Source organism: Marmota flaviventris, chromosome 10, assembly GCF_047511675.1.
Source record: "Marmota flaviventris isolate mMarFla1 chromosome 10, mMarFla1.hap1, whole genome shotgun sequence".
Taxonomy (NCBI): Eukaryota; Metazoa; Chordata; class Mammalia; order Rodentia; family Sciuridae; genus Marmota; species Marmota flaviventris.
The window spans coordinates 35,025,288-35,045,797 of NC_092507.1; the positions used below are offsets into that span (position 1 = coordinate 35,025,288).

Sequence of the window (20,510 nt, forward strand, 5' to 3'; positions counted from 1 at the left end):
GGCATATAAATAAATACAATATAAATAAAATAAAGGTCCATTGATAACTAAATTTTTTTTTTAAATGACAAACAATGTTTCCTTGAGTGTGCTAAATGTTTAGGGTGGAAAGCTTGAGGGCACAGTTTTGCTTTAATTTTCATTCACTGATTTAATTACAGTTCCTTATAAAGTAATTAGGAAAATTAAATAACCACATAAAGACCATTTTTTTCCTCTTTGATAAGTTACTAATGAGAAATAGGAAACAACTTTTGTAATGAGCTGCTACTAATGTTCTAATGAGAATAAAGCAACTTCAGAGATGGAGGAGATGGAGGAAGTAGCCCTCTTAAATGAAGCTAATTACCAGGAAATTAAGTCTCAACAGGGACAAAAAGGTCTAGAGCACAGCTAAACTCCAAGAAGAAAAGATTCAGCTAGATATATCTGAATTTCTCTTTTAGCTATCAGTACTGTTCTAGCAAGCTTCCAATAATGTTTCAGGTTTCTCACTGATCCCCAGAGGAAGGAAAAGCCATTACCTAAGAATGTTGGGGTGGGAAAGTCTATTCATGAGCTGTACTTCTTTCAGCATATTTGCCCGGTTACTGCTTAATGTGTTCATCTTAAGAGCCATCACCTGACCAGAAGCTCGGTGGCGTACCTAGAAAATTAAATAGAATAGAAAAAAATGTCAAGAGCAGCATGTCACAAGTTTCCACATGTAGAACATTCTAAGATATTTTAGTATCAGTTTAGATAAAATAACTATCTAATTACATTAAAATATCACTTCCATTAATGAAGATGAATTTATTCCATCCAAGACCAAAGTCATTTCATGCTGAGCTATTAACAGAAAAACACCTAATGTGGGGCTGGGGTTGTGGCAGTGGAGAGATTGTGTGAGGCTCTAGGTTTGAACCTCATGACCACATAAAAATAAATAAACAAAATAAAAGTATTTTGTCCATTTATAATTTAAAAAAAAATAACACTTAATGATACCTCAAGAAATCATGTCTTGTTGGGCCCAGTGGAACTCAGAAGGCTGAGGCAGGAGGATCACAAGCCCAAGGTCAGCCTCAGCAACCTAGTGAGACACTTGTCTCAAAATAAAAAGGATTTGGGATGTAGCTCAGTGGTAGAGCATTCTGGATTCAATTTCCAGTACCTACACACACATACACATGAAATAAAAAGGAAAAAGAAATTATGTTTTTAATACCTTAAAAAAAACCTAGTAGAATTTTTAAGGCTAGTTCCCCATAGCTGACATTGATAAGTCAGGATACCAACAGGAAAAAGTCCCATCAGTAGAATTTCCAGCATAATCAAAAAGATACATGGATAAGTTTTATATAACACTTAATGAACTATAAAACTATCTTTTCCCTACATCCTTGCCAACACTTATTGTAGTCTGTATTCATAATAGCTGCCATTCTGTCTGGAGTGAGATGAAATCTTAAGAGTAGTTTTGATTTGCATTTCTCTAATTGCTGGCAACGATGAACATTTTTTTCATAGAAGATGATATACAATCAACAAATATGAGAAGTGTCTGTTCAGATTGTTGGTCCATTTATTGATTGGGTTATTTGCTTTTTTGGTGCTTAGTTTTTTGAGTTCTTTATATACCCTAGAGATTAGTGCTCTATCTGATGTGTGAGGGGTAAAGATTTGTTCCCAAGATGTAGGCTCTCTATTCACCTCACAGATAGTTTCTTTTGCTGAGAAGAAACGTTTTAGTTTGAGTCCATCCCATTTATTGATTATTGATTTTAATTCTTACACCAGAGGAGTCTTACTAAGAAAGTTGGGGCCTAATCCCACATGATGGAGATTAGGGCCTACTTTTTCTTCTATTAGACGCACACAGGGTCTCTGGTTTTAGTCCCAGGTCCTTGAGGATGTGGGGGGAAAGGTACACTCATACACTGCTGGTGGGACTACAAATTGGTTCAGCCAATATGGAAAGCAGTATGGAAGTTTCTTGGAAAATTGGGAATGGAACCACCATTTGACCATTTGAGAGCTATCCCTCTTCTTGGTCTATAGCCAAAGGACTTAAAAACAGCATACTACAGGGACACAGTCACATCAATGTTTATAGCAGCACAATTCACAATAGCTAAACCGTGGAACCAACCTAGATGCCCTTCAATAGATGAATGGATAAAAAAAAAAATGTAGCATATATACACAATGGGATATTACTCAGCAATAAAAGAGAATAAAATCATGGCATTTGCAGGTAAATGGATGGAGTTAAAGAAGATAATGCTAATTGAATTTAGCCAATCCCAAAACACCAAATGCCAAATGTTTTCTTTGATATAAGGAGACTGATTCATAGTGGGGTAGGGAGAGAGAGCATGAGAGGAATAGAGGAACTCCAGATAGGGCAGAGGGGTGGGAGGTGTAGGGAGGGGGCAGGGGGTTAGAAATGATGGTGAAATGTGATAGACATTCCAAAGTACATATATGAAGACACGAATTGGTGTGAATATATTTTGTATATAACCAGAGATATGAAAAATTGTGCTCTATATGTATAATAAGAATTGTAATGCATTCTGCTGTCATATAAATTTAAAAATTAATTAAAAATTAATTTAAGACACTAAGTTCACATATTTACAGTCTCCCCAAGAACCATAAAAATGTAAAAGATAAAAGCAGAGACTTGGGGTGTAGCTCAGTGGTAGAGCAGTTGCCTAGCATGTATAAGGCCCTAAGTTCGATTCCTAGCCCTCAAAGGAAAAAAGAGAAGTAAAACAAAAAAGCATTGAATGTTAAATATAGAAAGAAGTCACTGAACCTTTTGGAAGTAATATTGTGGTAACTTAACCTAAAGTACCTTATAATCATATATAAACAAACTGAATTAGACACAACAAACATAGGCCACACCACTCAACTATTAACTATATGCACAGAGGAAAGTCTATTTAAAAGCATTCACACTCTAGAGAATTCAATTTATTTTACATATCTAAATATATTTTCTCTTTTAAGGCACACTTCACAGATCTTTAAAACCATAATAATATACTTGCAAGAATATTAACTGTTTTCACCCTCTAAATGTGGTCTTGATTGCAACAAAATGAGACCACCAGGGAAAATATTTGTTTAACCCAAAAGATGCTCAATTATTCACTGAGACATGCGAGTTTCCTGCTAAGGAATTATGAATAAGGAAGCAGAAAAACCATAAAGTCCTAAATACCTCTTTACTAGTACTCTGTTTTTTTTATTTTTTAATATTATATATAAATTATATATATATATATATATATATATATATATATATATGAACAGCGGAATGCAGTACAACTCTTTATTACATAAATAAAGCTCAATTTTTCGTATCTCTGGTTGTATACATAGTATACTCACACTAATTCGTGTCCTCATACGTGTACTTTGGATAATAATGATCATCACATTCAACCATCATTAATTACCCCATGCCCCCTCCCTCCTCCCTCACACTGTCTACCCTATCTAGAGTTCATCTATTCTTCCCATGCTCCCCCCTCCCTATCCCACTATGAATCAGCTTCCTTATATCAAAGGAAACATTCGGCATTTGGTTTTGGGGGATTGGCTAACTTCACTTAGCATTATCTTCTTTATCTATTTACCTGCAAATGCCATGATTTTATTCTCTTTTATTGCTGAGTAATATTCCATTGTGTATATATGCCACATTTTTTTTATCCATTCATCTATTGAAGGGCATCTAGGTTGGTTCCACGGTTTAGCTATTGTGAATTGTGTGCTGTCCCTGTAGTATGCTGTTTTTAAGTCCTTTGGGTATAGCCCGAGGAGAGGAGTACTCTGTTTTTTAAAAAATTCATTTCAGATCTTGCACAACAGGGACTTGTTATGCAAAAGTTATCAGTCCATGAACTTTAAGAGTATTATTTCAGTATGTTATATGCTTAACCAAGTAGGAATTTCAGTAGAAAATATGACAATCTACTTAACTATTCAACCTCAAGTAACTGTAATGATAACAGCCCCAGAAGTTTAATATATCTATTAATACAGACATCATAACTTATCTTAGTACTTAAAGCAACAATGTTTCAGAGTGGCCACACAAGAGAAAACACTCAGAGCCAAAGGAGTTCTGATCAGAAAAAAATGAGACAGGAGCTGGGGATGTGGCTAAGTGGTATAGCCGATGCCTAGCACGTACCAGGCCCTGGGTTCAATCCTGGCACCACAAAAGAAAACAGAAAAGAAAGAAAGAAAGAAAGCATTTCTAGATCACTTTGTGAGATCTGGAACTGAACTCTTTTCTCAACCCCATCAATGATTCTGTTGTCATATACCTCGTGACTGATGAAAGAGAAGTGGCTTTCCTTTTGAGATCTTGCATGGATAAGTTAAAAGAAACATTTATACACAAAGAACTTGACCCAACAGTACTTTTCCAACTCTATTTACAGAAGACATCTGTTTTTTAACAAGGGTTCTCCATCTGAAAGCTCTTTCTTTCTTTTTTTCTTCCATCATCTAAAAATTGTCACTGGGTTTTTAACAAAATGTTCATTTTTAAGCAAGTTTGATATTGAAACAGTGTGTAGATTTCTGAAATAAGCAATCTGTATTTCACACTAATAAAAAAAAGCCCAGTTCTTTAAATAAGAAGATGTTGAACTTGTTCATAATTCATTTCATTTGTACTTCATCTGCATATAATTTTCTTTCCCCCACTTTCCTCTGGGGTAGCTAGCTAACATAACAGGTAATTACAGGAATGTGCCATCTGGCCCATTTTCTCTTTTCCTCTAGCGCTCCCTCAAATTCTACTTATCTTTCAAGGCCACACTTAAATATACCCCCCTCTGAAGCCTTCTTTCACTCTTTAGAAACTATTTATGGTTTCTTCTGTTATAACACTTCAGGACTACATTCATAACACCAGTATAACACTCATCACAAAGCTGTGTTCAAAAACATCATCTTACTAGACTATTAAAAATACCTGGATTTGGGGACGATGGTCACATCTGTACACTGAGCAACTCAGAGAAGCAAAAGGATCCCACTTTGAGGTCAGCCTCAGCAACTTAGCAAGAGTCTCAGCAACTTACTGAGACCTCGTCTCAAAAAAAAAAAAAAAAGGGCCAGGCATGTGCCTGTCATCCAGCAGTTTGGGAAGCGAAGCAGGAAGATCTCAAATTCAAAGCCAATCTCAGCAATTTAGCAAGGCCCTCAGGACTTAGTGAGACTCTGCCTCAAAACAAAACATAAAAAGGGGAGAGGGGCTGGGATATGGCTCAGTGGTTTAGCGCCCCGGGTTCAATCCTTGGTACCAAAAAAAAAAAAAAAAAACCCACATCCAGAAACCAGAATCTATACTGAATCCATCTTTGTCTTGCAGTGCGTAGAAAGTCTGACACATCATAAGAGCACAGTGAAAACAATGGTGACAACATTAATGATGCTTCTAATATACCTTCTATGTACCAGTAAATCATTTCTTTATCCACATTTTCTTATAGAGTATCTGTTTTTCATTTTTTTTCTTTTCTTTCTTCCTTCCTTCCTTTCTTTTCTTTTTTTTTTAGTAGCATATTGGGGGAAAAAGTACAGAGAAAAATATTATAAGATCTGTACGCCCACATTCATAGCAGCATTATTGACAATAGTCAAAAGGTGGAAATATCACAAATGTTTACTGACAGATAAATGGATAAATGAAATGTGATACAATAGAATATTGTTTATCCTTTAACTAAGGGGAGGGAATTCTGACCCATACTACAACATGGATGAACTCTGAGTACATTTTTGCCAAGTGAAAAAAAGTCAATCACAGAAAGGCAAATACCGTATAACTCCACTTATACCAAGTACTTAGCTGAAATTACACAGACAGTAAATAGAATTGTTGCCAAGAGATGGAGAGAGATAAGAATGTGGAGTTCTGGAAACTGCTTAACAATGTATATACATAACAGTACCAAACTGTACAATTAAAAATGGTTCAGATGAATATGATGGCACAAGCCTATAATTCCAACTACTCAGGAAGTTGAAGAGGAAGACTGGAAGTTCGAGACCAGCTTAGGCAACTCAGCAAGACCCTGTCTCAAAAATTTAAAATAAGGGTTGGGGATGTAGCTCAGTAGTAGAGTACTTGCCTAGTATGTATAAGACTCTGGGTTCAAGTCCCAATACCAAAAAGAAAAAAGAAAGGGAGGAAGAAAAAAGATTAAGATGGCAAATTTAATGTTTGTGTATTTTAGCACAATTTAAAATAGAGGAATATATGAAAACCATCAAAGTAAGAAAATGACTCTTAGATTGTGGAGGGGGATTAAACCTAGGACCTCATGCTTCTGAACACATACTTTTACCACAGAGTTACATTTCCAGACCTCCTTGACATTTATCATTTTTATGATCCTAGGGATCCAGGGGGTGCTTTACCACTGAGCTACATCCTCAATCCTTTTTATTTTGTTATTTTGAAACAGGTTCTTGCTAAGTTGCTGAGTCTGACCTAGAACTTGCAAACTTCCTGTCTCAACCTGCTGGAATTACAGGTGCATACTACTGTGCCTGGCCCTCCTTAACTTTTTTTTTTTTTTTTTTTTTTTTTGGTACCATGAATTGAACCCAGGGGACTTAACTACTGAGCCTTTTTTTATTTTGAGACAAGGCCTTGCTAAAGTTGCTGAGGGCCTTGCCAAGTTGCTGAGGCTGGCTTTGAACTTGCAATCATTCTGCCTCAGCCTCCCAAACCACTGGAATTACAGGCATACACCACAGTGCCTGGCCTCCTTCTTGACTTTTTTTTTAATTTATCTGCTATTTTTTAATATTATTTTTAGTGATGGACACAACATCTTTATTATTTATTTTTATGTAGTGCTGAGGATCGAACCCAGTGCCTCACACTTGCCAGGCAAGCGTTCCACCACTGAGCCACAACCCCAGCCCTCCACCTTGACTTTTTAAATTCATCTGATAATACCACAGCATCCACAAATCCACTCTCTAAAGAAGAGTACAGGAAAGTGGTAAAGTGTTCCAGATTTGGAGCTAAAAAGTCTGTTATCTAAGCTTTAAAACTTAAATGATTAAAATGAGTTCACTTTGAAGTGTTTTAAAATGCAGAGTATGGGGCGCTGGGGATGTGGCTCGAGCCTGGCATGCGCGGGGTGCTGAGTTCGATCCTCAGCACCACTAAAATAAAAATAAAAATGTTGTGTCCACCAAAAACGGAAAAATAAATATTAAAAAATATTCTATCTCTCTCTCCCCCCCCTCCCCTCTCTCCTCTCTCTCTCTCTCTAAAAAATTGTATAGGGGCTGGGATTGTGGCTCAGGGGTAGCGCTCACCCAGCAAGGGCGGGACCCGGTTCGATCCTCAGCACCACATAAAAAAATAAAGGCATTGTGTTGTGTCCATCTACACCTAAAAAATAAATATATATATAAAATGAAGAGTATAAAAGTATCTCATAGAGCTGTTTGAGGATAAAATTCGAAAAATGAGACAATCTGGTTTGGATCATGTGTCAAACATAACATATCTTTATGTGTGTTCATCAGTGCAGCAATGTTCACAGACAGGCCTCCTGGGAAGTGATTGGATCCTAAAGGTTCATCAATGGCTTAATCCATTGGTGGGTTCATAGCTCATGGCATTATTGGGAGATGGTGGAAACTTTAGGAGGTGGGGCCTAGGTGGAGGAATATCTAAAATACATAATACTTAGAAGACAACTGGATGGTACTTTTCAACATATTAATGTTATAGAGAACAGAATAGTTTAGCTTTTTAAAAAATTAACCAGCATAACCATCAAAAGGAAATATATGAAAACTTGACTAGATTGTGGATCAAAAAAAGTTTTGGGTGACAAATGGGGAAAATTTAATAGGGACTGATATGAAATGATTTTTACTGCATTAACTAAGCTCAGTGGTAAGCAAAGCCTAGTGTGCACAAGTCCCTAGGTTCAATCCCCAACACAAGCAAGAAAGAAAGGAGGGAAAGGAAAAAAAAAAACCAATATAGCAAAATATTAATTATTAGTGAATCTAGGTAAGGGGACTGTCAGGAGTTTCTACATGATTCTTTCCATTTTCTATAGATATAAAAAGTTAAAGGGCTAGGGATGTGGCTCAGTAGAGCACTTGCCTAACATACACAAAGCCCTGGGTTCAATCTCCAACAGTGGGAAAAAATCCAAAAAGTTGAAATAAATAAAATCTGTTAATTTCTCGCATAAATTTGGCAATAGGAAAAGAAAGAACTATTTTTCTTTAATGCGGGAAAAAATTTTTCACATGGCAATATATCCAAGCCTATGTTAAAACAGAAAAAAAGTAGAAGTTTAACAAATATTAATAGTAGTTTACAGCAGTAAACTTATCATTTTTCTTCCTTTTATTTTTCTTCATTTTCCAATTCTTTCATAATGTACTCATTTTAGTCTTCTAATAGAAAACAAAGCTTTACAATTTCAACTCATATTTCTTTATAATTAAGTAATACATCATATATTTTCTTTTTAACACATTAAAACAATATAAACAAAGCTAAAGTCCCTTTTTAACTACCAGCTAAATTAATCCCTATCTTCTGTTCTCATTCCCAGAAGTAGTTATTATCCCAAAATATAATAAGTAGCCTTCCGGGGCTTTAAAAAAAAAAATCCACTGTCACAAGGCAAAAACTGACACATATATTTGGACCCAAGTATACATGCTATAGTATGATTTTAAAAACATAAAATACAGGGCTGGGGTTGTGGTTCAGCGGTAGAACGCTCACTTAGCATGTGCAAGGCCCTGGGTTCGATCCTCAGCACCACATAAAAATAAATAAATAAAATAAAGGTATTGTGGGGCTGGGGATGTGACATGCTCAAGCAGTAGCATGCTCACCAGGTATGCGCGCAGCGCTGGGTTTGATCCTCAGCACCGCATAAAAATAAAATAAAGATGTTGTGTCCACCGAAAACTAAAATATTATAAAATTATTTCTCTCTCTCTCAAAAATAAATAAATAAAATAAAATAAAGGTATTGTGCCCAATTACAATTATAAATAAATAAATAAAAAGGTATTGTGTTCAACTACAACAACAACAACAACAAATATTAAAAAAATAAGGGCTGGGGCAGTAGTTCAGTGGTACAGTGCCCACCTCACACGAGTGAGGCACTGGATTTGATTCTCAGCACCACATAAAAATAAAGATATTGTGTCCAACTACAATTAAAAAATTTTTTTAAATAAAAATAAAAAATAAATATAGGACTATTTATCGTTTATGCTTTTTCATTCAAAGATCTCTCTATAATCTTTCCAAGTGTTATGGTTTAGATATTAGATGTCCCCCAAAAGCTCTTGTGTGAGACAATGTAAGAAAGTTCAGAGGTGACATGCTTGGGTTATGAAGCCTTAATCTAATCAATACATTAAACCCCTAACAGGGATTAACTGGATAGTAACTGTAGGCAGATAGGGTGTGGCCAGAGGAGGTGGGTCACTGAGGGTATGCCTTCAGGGTATATATTTTGTCTGTGTTGAGGGGAGCACTCTCTCCCCAACTCTCCCTCCTGAGCTGCTTTTCTCTGCCACACCCTTCTGCCACTATGTTTTTCCATACCTCTAGCTCAGAGCAATGGAGTTGGCCATCTATGGACTGAGACCTCTGCAACTTGAGCATCAAATAAACTTTTCCTCCTCTAAAATTGCTCTGGTCTGACCTTTTGGTCACAGCAGCAAAAAAGCTAACTAAAACTCCAAGTTAATACTAAAAAATGTACTCTTTTACCCCAACAGAAAACAGATTACTGATTGCTTAGGCTGAAGAAAGGAAGAAGCACAGGGGTAGAGATCAGCTTTTTTTGTTTTTTAATTACATAAACCTTTATTTACTTATTTATTTTATGTGGTACTGAGAATTGAACCCAGTGCCTCACACATGCTAGGCAAGTGCACTACCACTAAGTCACAACCTCAGCCCAAGAGATCAACTATTTTTTTTTTGATTAATCTAATTTAAAATTAGATTGTGGTGATGATTACGTATCCCTAAAGTATAAAAAAAAACATTGAATTTCACACTTTAAAAGAGTGACTTGTATATGAACTGTCTGAATAAAGCTGGGTTATTTTTATTTTTTAAGTCATACTAGCAACACTGGTCAAAATAATTGAAAAAGTTTTAATTCTGCTAAGCAACATGTTATTCAATATGACAATAGGTTAAAAAAAACCTAAATAATAAATTCCTTTTAAAAAAATTGTAAGGATTGGGGATGTAGCTCAGTGGTAGAATACTTGCCTAGCATGTGTGAGGCCCTGGGTTCAATCCATGGCATTGCAAAAAACAAACAAACAAAAACCTGAGAGTATGGAATCCAACCTTAAAGAAAACAAAAGTTCTGCAGAATAGAGGATTCTATTCAGCATGCTCAAAGTCCAAGTACCCCAAAGGTTCTAAGGAAGTTTTGGCAGTACCACCAAAACAAGCAAAAAGAAGCCAAAAATACCATCAAATAACAATACTAAAGTCACTAGAAAAGTCTGGGCAAACAAGAGTGTCTCTACCAGCACGGTAGTGCTCTAATAATTGCACTCTACTGCCAGGCATGGTCTTACACCTACCTGTAATCCTAGCTTCTCAGAAGGCTGATTCAAGAGGATACCAAGTTCAAGGCCAACCTCAACAACTTAGTGAGACCCTGCCTTAAAATTAAAAAAATAAAAAGGGATGGGAATGTGGCTCAGTCACAGAGTGCCTCTGGGTTCAACTCCCAATACAAAAAATAAAATATTTTTTTAAAAGTCTGGGAATGTAGCTCAGTGGTAGAGATGTACCTGAGTTCAATCCATGATACCTTGAAAAAGAATATTAACAAGGGCTGGGGTTGTAGCTCAGTGGTAGAGCACTTGCCTACCATGTGTGAGGCACTGGGTTCAATTCTCAGCACCACATATAAATAAAGGTCCACTGACAAATAAAAAAAATTTTTTTAAAAGAATATTAATAATAATAATGGGGCTGGGGCTGGGACTCAACAGTAGCACTTGCCTGGCATGTGTAAGGCACTGGGTTCAATTCTCAGCATCACATATAAATAAACAAAGGTTTATCAACAACTAAAAAAAATTTTTTTAAAACAATAATTTTATCCTATTATTCCACAATTACCCTGAACAGTCTGAACAAAGAGAAGATATAGGAAGAGGCCAACCAAGAGAAAAAAATGATATAAAGTATAATCAGAAGAGTCACAAATCACTAATTAAAGTTACTGATTATAGTCACCAAAAAAAAATTTATATATAAAATGTCATTAGATAGACATCAATCAAGAAGAGTTTCTCCACTGATCAAAGACTCAGAATATATTCCAAAATTAGAACCAGGGTTGACAATAACTTAAAATTCTGCAAAAACAGCCACAAACCACAAATAAAGGCATGCCAAATGTGTGAATACAGCTTGGAAGTGACTGATGATCTTTCATTACTGTTTTTAGTTCCATTCAAATACTAGCAAATATCATCTTTTATGTACAAGGCATTGTGCTAGATGCTGAGAAGACTATATAGATCAACATGAAACATCAGTTTACCAGATCTTCCAGCAATTTCTGCCTCATACTGCCAGATTATCTTATTGCTCTCCATCCTAAAAATCTTCAATAGCTCTCTAATTTGGGGAATAACATCCAAATTTCCTGGTGAAAATAAATTAATCAACTGTTCCCTGTTGATCCTCCTCCACTCTTCCCCTTACTTTTAGCTACCACATACTATCTGTAATTCTTTCCCATATGCACCATGCTCTCACACTTCCTTGCTTTACATATACTGTTCTTCTTGACTTGATGTAATCCTCAATTCCTGAATCCCATCCCAATCTCTCTACCAAATTCCTTTCAATTATTCAAGATATAGGAAACATCATTTCCCTAGTTAAATCTCACTTTACTTCAAGAAAAGTTAGATGACTCCACTGTTAATTTTCTTAGTACTCCAAACTTATCTCTATTACAGCACTTGCATGCTATCTGGTATAAGCCTACCTGTCCATCCAGTCCCTGTATGCCTAAAGCAAGGACTGCCTTACTCATTTCTTTATTCCTCAGAATAGTAATTCAACAGGCCACTCCTCCCTTCCACTACACACACACCCTCTGACAGGTAGGAAGTATTATCATATGCACAAACCTAGAAATTTGTCAAAAATCTTGAAGAGGCATACAGGAAAGAAAAGTACAACAATAATTATGTAACTATCAACAGAATGCTCAGCATAGTCTCTGGAACAGAAAAACATAATTATAGGTTATGTCCCATATCCATTAGCTACGACTCTACTCCATTTTTAGTCCGTTCAAGTAAGTATATTGACATGAAAACTGGAGGGACAATTAACATAAGAGTAACTTTAATTCATCACTAATTTTTATTTTTGAAAATTAAATTAATCTGCGTATATTAGTACTTTAAACATTTTTAATAATAAATCATGTGCAAAACCATTCAACTTTGGGGATGGGGGTGGTAGAGCCTGGCTTAGCATTTATGAGGTCCTGGATTTGACCCCTAGCACAAGAGGGAGAGATGGCAGAGGAACAGCAACAATTCAACCTTTAGCAATGTAGTGTGAAACCAAGTTGAGAACCTCTTCTCCCACACAGTTCCTAGCATTTAACAGTTGTTGATTGCTCCAAAACCTTTTTGTTGAATTTAAATGGTTAACTTCAGCCAAGAAACTTTTTTTCTTTCTTTTTTCTTTTTTTTTAATACTAGAGATTGAACCCAGGAATGCTTTACTACTGAGTTACATCATCAGTCGTTTTTTAAAATGTTTTATTATGAGGGCTGGGGTTGTGGCTCAGCGGTAGCATGCTCACCTAGCACATGCAAGGTTCTAGGTTCGATTCTCAGCACCACATAAAAATAAGTAAACAAAATAAAGTACTGTGTCCAACTACAACTAAAAAATAAATACTAAAAAAAAAAAAAAAGTTTTATTATGAGATAGGGTCTCATTAAATTGCTGAGGTTTTGTTACACTGCTGAGGCTGATCTTCAACCTATGATCCTCCTGCTTCAGCCTCTTGAGTCACTGGGATTGCAGATATGTGCCCCACTGGGTTCAGGTAGGAAATTATTTTCTATAGAGGGGTAAGTATAAACCCTAGACCAGCTAAGAAAAATAGTAAGAAGATATTTAAATAACAATAAAGATAACATAAGAGCTGTCACAGGGGCTGGGGATGTGGCTCAAGTGGTAGCGCGCTCGCCTGGCATGCACGCGGCCTGGGTTCGATCCTCAGCACCACATACAAACAAAGATGTTGAGTCCGCTGAAAAAAAAAACACTAAAAATAAATAAATATTAAACATTTAAAAAAAAAAAAAAGAGCTGTCACAAAGCAATGAATCATAAATTATTAAGTAAATGGCTCAGACTTACACTCAAAAAGTCACAGTTAGTGTATAATAAACAGTAAATTGGTACAGCAACATTAATATCAAACAAATTAGAGTTGAAAGCAGTTTTTAACAGGTTGTAACAGTTAGGAGACCTTTGAGAAATGCTCAGAAGACCTTTAGAAATGCTATCACAATGATTGGGGGTGAGGAGTGCTGCTGGTCATAGATGCAAGACATTCTGTAAGGTAGAGGACTGTTCTACAAAAGGAAACACTGTTTCATGTTCTATATGTAATTCAAATGTATTGCCAGACATTTATATAAATATAAAACATATTTATAATTAGCTGAGTTGGACTGAATTCCATTTTACATAAAAAACAAAATCATCTTGCATGGTTTTAATATATACTAAATTTTCCAGGAATGCAAAACTAAGGGAGGAAAAAATGTTATTTTTTGTTTTGTTTTGTTCATAACATCAGTAAGAATTAGTCTGTATTTCAGAAAATCATACCACCAATAACAATGTTGCTCCTGGCAAATAAATTCCAATACAACACACCTATATCAGAATCCATTCCTAGCTTTTAGATTCACAAAAATTTATTTAGTCTTTACTTCATAACTCCAAATAGAAATAAAAAGTATATTTTTGTTTTGCCTTCAAAGAAATTATCAGAAATTACTCTGTCAACATTTTTCCCTAATGAAATATTCAAAATTAGGTAAAATAAAACTGACAAAGATATATCTCCCATCCTTATTTTTCTTTTCTTTATCAGTCTAATCTGTCTTGGCAAACTATCCTTACTACAATTGAAAGTACTTTCTCTTATCACATACAAAAAAGTCTAGTCTGTTATTGCATTTTTATTCTAATAATACAATCAACTCTGCTCTTTAATTTTTCTTACTGCATAGAGTAAACTTCTGACCATTTTTTCTTTTAAAAAAATTTTTAGTAGTAGATGGTCATAATACCTTTATTTATTTTTATGTGATGCTGAGGATTGAATTCAGTGCCTTACACACGCTAGGCAAGTGCTCTCTCTACCACTGAGCCACAACCCCAGCCCCTGATCATTTTCTCTTAAATCTAAATTTAAGTCATTTGTAAGAGGGTAAAATCAACTAATTACTTCAATATATCATCTATAAAGGATGCAAAATTTGAATATTAAAATCTATATTTGGGGCTGGGATTGTGGCTCAGCCTTAGAGCACTTGCCTAGCGCTTGTGAGGCCCTGGGTTCGATCCTCAGCACCACATATAAATGAATAAATTTTAAAAAATAGAAGATCTTTAAAAAAATAAAAATAAATAAAGTCTATATTTTTACTAATTTAATTTTCTTTTATTTTTCTTTCACCTTATATAGTTAGGGTACCATGGTCATCCTTTTTAAATTATGAGTAATGATAACCTAAATTACATGTCAATTTCATTTCAGAATAGTTAAGAGCATGAAAATGTTATAAAATAGCAGGGGCTGGGATTGTGGCTCAGTGGTAGCGCACTTGCCTAGAACGTGTGAGACACTGGTTAGATCCTCAGCAACACATAAAATTTAAAAAAAAAAAAGGTGTTTGTGCCCATCTACAACTAAAAAATATTCTTTAAAAAATGTTATAAAATAACAATAACATAGCTAACCTTTTTTTTAAGTACTAAGGATTGAACCTAGGGTACTCTACCACTAGGCTACATCCCCATGTCTTTACTTTTTGAGACAAGATCCCACTAAATTGCCAAGATTGGCCTCAAACTTGGCAATCTTCCTGCTTCAGCCTCTAGAGTAGCTGGAATTATATAGGCACTATGCTTGGCAATAGCTAGCATATATACCATTTGCTATGTACTAGGTTTTGCTGTGTAACTGCTTTATGTTTATTAATTCATCTAATCCTCAAAATAATCCTATAAGGCAAGTATTAATATCATGTTTTATAGTTATGGAAATGGAGGCACAGAGTGATAAAATAACTTTCTCAAGATCATACATCTAGGGGCTGGGGATGTGGCTCAAGCGGTAGTGCACTTGCCTGGCATGCATGCGGCCCGGGTTCAATCCTCAGCACCACATACAAACAAAGATGTTGTGTCTGCCGAAAACTAAAATGTAAATAAAATATTAAAAAAAAAAAAAAAAAGATCATACATCTAGTAAATGGCAGAGTCATATTTTGAACATAAAGGATTAGGCCTGACAGGATTGAGATCAACTGATCTAAGGAAAAAAGCACTGTGTGGATACACACAAAATTATTCTGTTAAGAAATAATAATCAGGATCTTGGATTTATCTAACAACATAGCCTTGAATACAGAAAGCGAAAACTGACAATATCAGGCAAATCTGACAAATCCAAGATCTTTATGAGACATTTTAACACTTCCCTTGGAAATTGAAAGCTTGAGAAGACAAGAAATGAAGAAGACAAGAAATGGAACATTTTAAGAACAAAATTAGCTTGCTTGATCTAATCTTGCTTCAAGAAAGGAAGGCTTTTGATTTTTTTTTCCCAAGAATATTTGAAACATAAACACACAAGGATTACATCATAAAGAGATTCTCAAAAAACTTCAAAGCAAGCCAGGTGTGGTAGTACACACTTATAATCCCAGTGACTCAGGAGGCTGAGGCAGGAGAATCCAAGTTCAAGGACAGCCTCAATAACTTAATGAAGCCCTAAGCAATTTACAGAGACCCTTGTTCAAAATAAAAAAAAAAGGGCTGGGAAGGGGGCTGAAGTTGTAGCTCAGTGGTAGAGTGTTTGCCTCGCATGCATGGGGTACAGATCCTCAGCACTACATAAAAATAAATACATAAAATAAACATATTGTGTCCATCTACAAACTAAAAATTTAAAAAGGGATGGGGGGGGTGGAGCTGGGGAGGTGAGGTGGCTCACTGATTCCCTGGGTTCAATACCCACTAACACACACACACATTAAAAAAAAAAAAAAACATGAAACCTCAAAGTTATCAAAGTAGCTCAAGAACCACATACCCAGAACACCATGAAATAAAATTAAACAAAAACAAAAAAACAATCAAAAAGAAAACTGTCTGTCTAGATATGCAAGACCCTGGGTTTGATCCTCAACACCACCAAGGGGAAAAAAAAAATAACTGAAAATAAATTTACCTATTTGTAGAATGGAGACTAAAAATATACTATTAAATAACTTGTGGGGCAAGGTGTGGTGGTGTACACCTATAATCCCAGTGGCTCAGGAGGCTGAGGCAAGAAGGATCACGAATTCAAAGCCAGGTTCACCAAAGGCCAGGTGCTAAGCAACTCAGTGAGACCTTGTCTATAAATAAAAAACAAAATAGGGCTGGGGATGTGTCTCAGTGGTCAAATTCCCCTGACATCAATCCCTGCTATGCGCTCCACCCCCACCCCCACACCAAAAAAAAAGAAATAACTCATGGGTAGGTGAGTGCAATGGTGTGTACCTGTGGTCCCACATACTTGGGAGGCTGAGACAGGAGGATCACTTGAACCTAGGGGAGGATTGAGGGCAACCTGAGCAGCACAGCAAGACCACATCACAAAAACCTCTTAGGTTTAAAATATATATATACAACAAATTACAAAATATTTAGAATTGATTGACAAAGCACATATAGCAAAACATTAGAACTAACATGGTCCTTAAGAAGTAGTTTATGGGACTGGGCTGTAGCTCAGTGACAGAGTGCTTGCCTAGCATGTGTGAGGCACTGGGTTTGATCCTCAGCAACACATAAAAATAAACAAATAAGGGCTGGGGTTGTGGCTCAGTGGTAGAGCACTTGCCCTGCATGTGGGAGACCCTGGGTTCGATACTCAGCACCACATAAAAAAAGTGAATGAATAAAATAAAGGTATTTTTTTAAAAAAATAAACAAATAAAAGAAAGGCGTACTGTCCATTTACAATTACCAAAAAAAAATCTTAAAATTTTATTTAAAAAAGAAGTAGTTTATAGCCCTTGAACCCATCTTTTTTTTTGGCGGGTGATACTAGGGATTGAACCTACCACTGAGTTACATCCAACCCTTTTTATTAATTTATTTTTTTAAGACAGGGTCTCACTAAGTTGCTTAGGGCTTTGCTGAGTTCTGAGGCTAGCTTCAAACTTGCAATCCTCCTGCCTCAGCCTCCCTAGTGGAATTACAAGCATGAACTACAGTGCCCAGTTGAACCTATCCATTAAAAAAAAAAGCAGAATAGGCAATGCTAATTATCTACCCAACAACTATTTCTTTCTTTCTTAACTGATCAAACCTCAAGTTGCTCAGTCAAAACATCCAATTTGTGGGACTAGGGTTTTGACTCAGTGGTAGAGCGCTCGCCTAGCAAGTGCGAGGCCCTGGGTTTGATCCTCAGCACCACATAAATATAAATGAGTAAAATAAAGGTACCGTGTCCAACTACAACTAAAAAATAATTTTTTTTAAATCCAATTGTGTTCACATCACATCAGGTAACTCCCAAAACAATAAAAAATAATCTATTAATCTTCCTTGCAGCCAAGAGAGCCCATGTAGCATAGTTCTAGTAGAGAAGCTCCAAATAGGAATTGCTATGTGAGGCTTCTGAGAATGCCATTGTTTTCCAATGAAATTGTCCTTTATCCTTCCTTTTTTTTATAGCCTAAAGCAAAGATTCATGATGTCTGCATTAGGAGTAGTATCTTGTGCTATGGTTTGGATATGGTTTGATCTCCAAGGATTCATGTGTTTGGGGATTGATCCCCAGTGTGGTGATATGGGACATAGTGGGAACTTTAAAAGGCGTGGCCTAGTGGGAGGTATTTAAGTCACTGGGGGCATGCCTTCAGAAAGGATAACTATTAATAGCTCTCAGAGGACTCCTGAATTAATTCTCTCATAGTTGAGCTCCTCCATAGTCCCAGCAACTCCAGGAGGATCACAAGTTCAAGGCCAGCATGAGCAACTTAGCAATACCCTATCTCAAAAATAAAAGGGGTAGGGAGTGTAACTCAATGGTGGAGCACCCACTGGGTTAAATCCCCAGTACCACGCACACACACAGCAAGTTGCTATAAAAGACTAAACCTGATCTGTAAAGATGCTGTAATCTCAGAGGCTCAAGAGGCTGAGGCAGGAGGATTGCAAGTTCAAAGCCAGTCTCAGCAACTTAGCAAGACCCTGGACAACTTAGTGAGATCCTGTCTCAAAATAAAAAATAAAGGAGCAGGGGATATAGCTCAGTTAGTAGAATACTTACCTCATACACCAAAGGCCCGAGATTCAATCCCCAGCACCACAAAAATAAATAAATAAAAATAAAAAGGGGTGGAGATATGGCTCAGTGGTTAAGTGCCCCTGGGTTCAATCCCTGGTACAGAAAAGAACCTTATCTGTGAATCATTCTCTGATTTCCTATCTGGTTATGTGCTTTCTTTCTCCCTCCCACACTCCTGCCATTATAATACCATTTGCTGTGATCCTTTACCAGAACCATATTGATGCTAGTGCTATGCCCTTGAACCATGAGCCAAATAAATCTCTATAAACTGGCCTGCCTCAGGTATTTTGTTATAGGAATGAAAAATGAACTAATGCATCTTATACCCAAAAGGACAAAGGCCACACACTAAAGATAGAAGAGGTAAATACTGGGCACAGTGATGCATGCCTGTAATCCCAGCTACCAGGGAAGCTAAGGCTGGAAGATTACAAATTTGAGGTTATCCTGGGAAACTTAGTGAGACCCTATCTCAAAATAAAAATAAAAAGGACACTCTTCAGGCTATGGTTATAGCTCAGTGGTAGAGCCCTTGCCTAGCACATATGAAGCCATGGGTTCGATCCTCAGCACCACATAAAGATAAATAAATAAAATAAAGGTATTGTGCCCATCTACAACTAAAAAATACATATATTTTAAAAAAAAAAATTTTAAAGGGCACCCCTTGGTTCAATCCTCAGTATCTCTCTCCCTCCCTCTCTCTCTCCTCTCTCTCTCTCTCTCTCTTTCTCTCTCACACACACACAAGCAGCAGCAGTTTAGATTGTACATGACTTCCTTAAAAAGCTACACAGCAGGAGCTGGGCTTGTAGCTCAGCTGTAGAGCACCTGCCTTGTACATATGAGGCACTGGGCTTAATCCTTAGCACCACATAAAAATAATTAAAATAAAGGTATTATGCCCATCTAGAACAACAACAACAAAACATTTTAAAAATATACAACACAGGAATATTTTTTCTAAGATTTCTAAGAAAAATTAATCTCTAGTCAGGAACAGTGGGGCAGGCCTGTAATCCCAGGAATTTGGAGTCTGAGGCAGGAGGGTTTCAAGTTTGAGAGCAGCCTCAGCAATTAAGCAAGATCCTGTCTCAAAATAAAATCTAAAAAAGAGTTAGGGGTGTAGCTAAGTGGTAACTTGCCTTTGGGTTCAATTCCCAGTACCAGAAAGAAAGAAAGAAAAAAATATATATCTTATTTGAATAAACAGCTGTGTTCATGTTTCTGTAACATACTGCCAAAGACAATATTAACTCATTTGCAAAAGATTAGAATCAGAGGGGTTAAAGGTCAACTACAATGCTAAAAAAAAAAAAAAACAAGGAAGCAAACTTAAAGAATGTATACTAAGAAAGATAAAAGCAAAATTATAAACTAGAAAACAAAGATGATTCAACAAACCAAAAGGTTCAACAAACCAAAAGGTTCAACAAACCAAAAGCTAATTTGAGGAAGGAAAAAAATAATAAAATCTCCAAGTGACTCTGATCAAGAAAAAATATTTATCTTTGGGACCCGACCTACCTTTCTAGATTCATCACAGGTCTGTCACTCCTTTACATGCACACCAAGTTTGAACCAAATACAATTTCTCACCATTCCTAGTCCTTACTCCTTTGTGCCTTTATGCATGCTTTTACATCTGCATAATATATCCTTTCCCTGCTTGTTCTGCCTGACAAACTTTCTCTTATTCTTCAAGAAAATGCAAGGGTGGGGCTGGGGATGTGGCTCAAGCGGTAGCGCGTTCGCCTGGCATGCGTGCAGCCCGGGTTTGATCCTTAACACCACATACAAACAAACATGTTGTGTCCG

General features: G+C 36.3%; 1 protein-coding gene across 6 annotated transcripts in view; it reads right to left on the reverse strand.

Annotated features, from left to right (window-relative positions):
* Tesk2 (testis associated actin remodelling kinase 2) overlaps positions 1–20,510 on the reverse strand; it is a 144,435-nt gene that overhangs the window by 80,260 nt on the left and 43,665 nt on the right. For all 6 annotated transcript variants that reach the window (XM_071617785.1, XM_027937590.2, XM_071617784.1 and 3 more), the window contains exon 3: positions 525–646. In XM_071617785.1, coding sequence (XP_071473886.1) covers positions 525–646 — 122 coding nt within the window. The remainder of the gene's footprint in view (positions 1–524; positions 647–20,510) is intronic.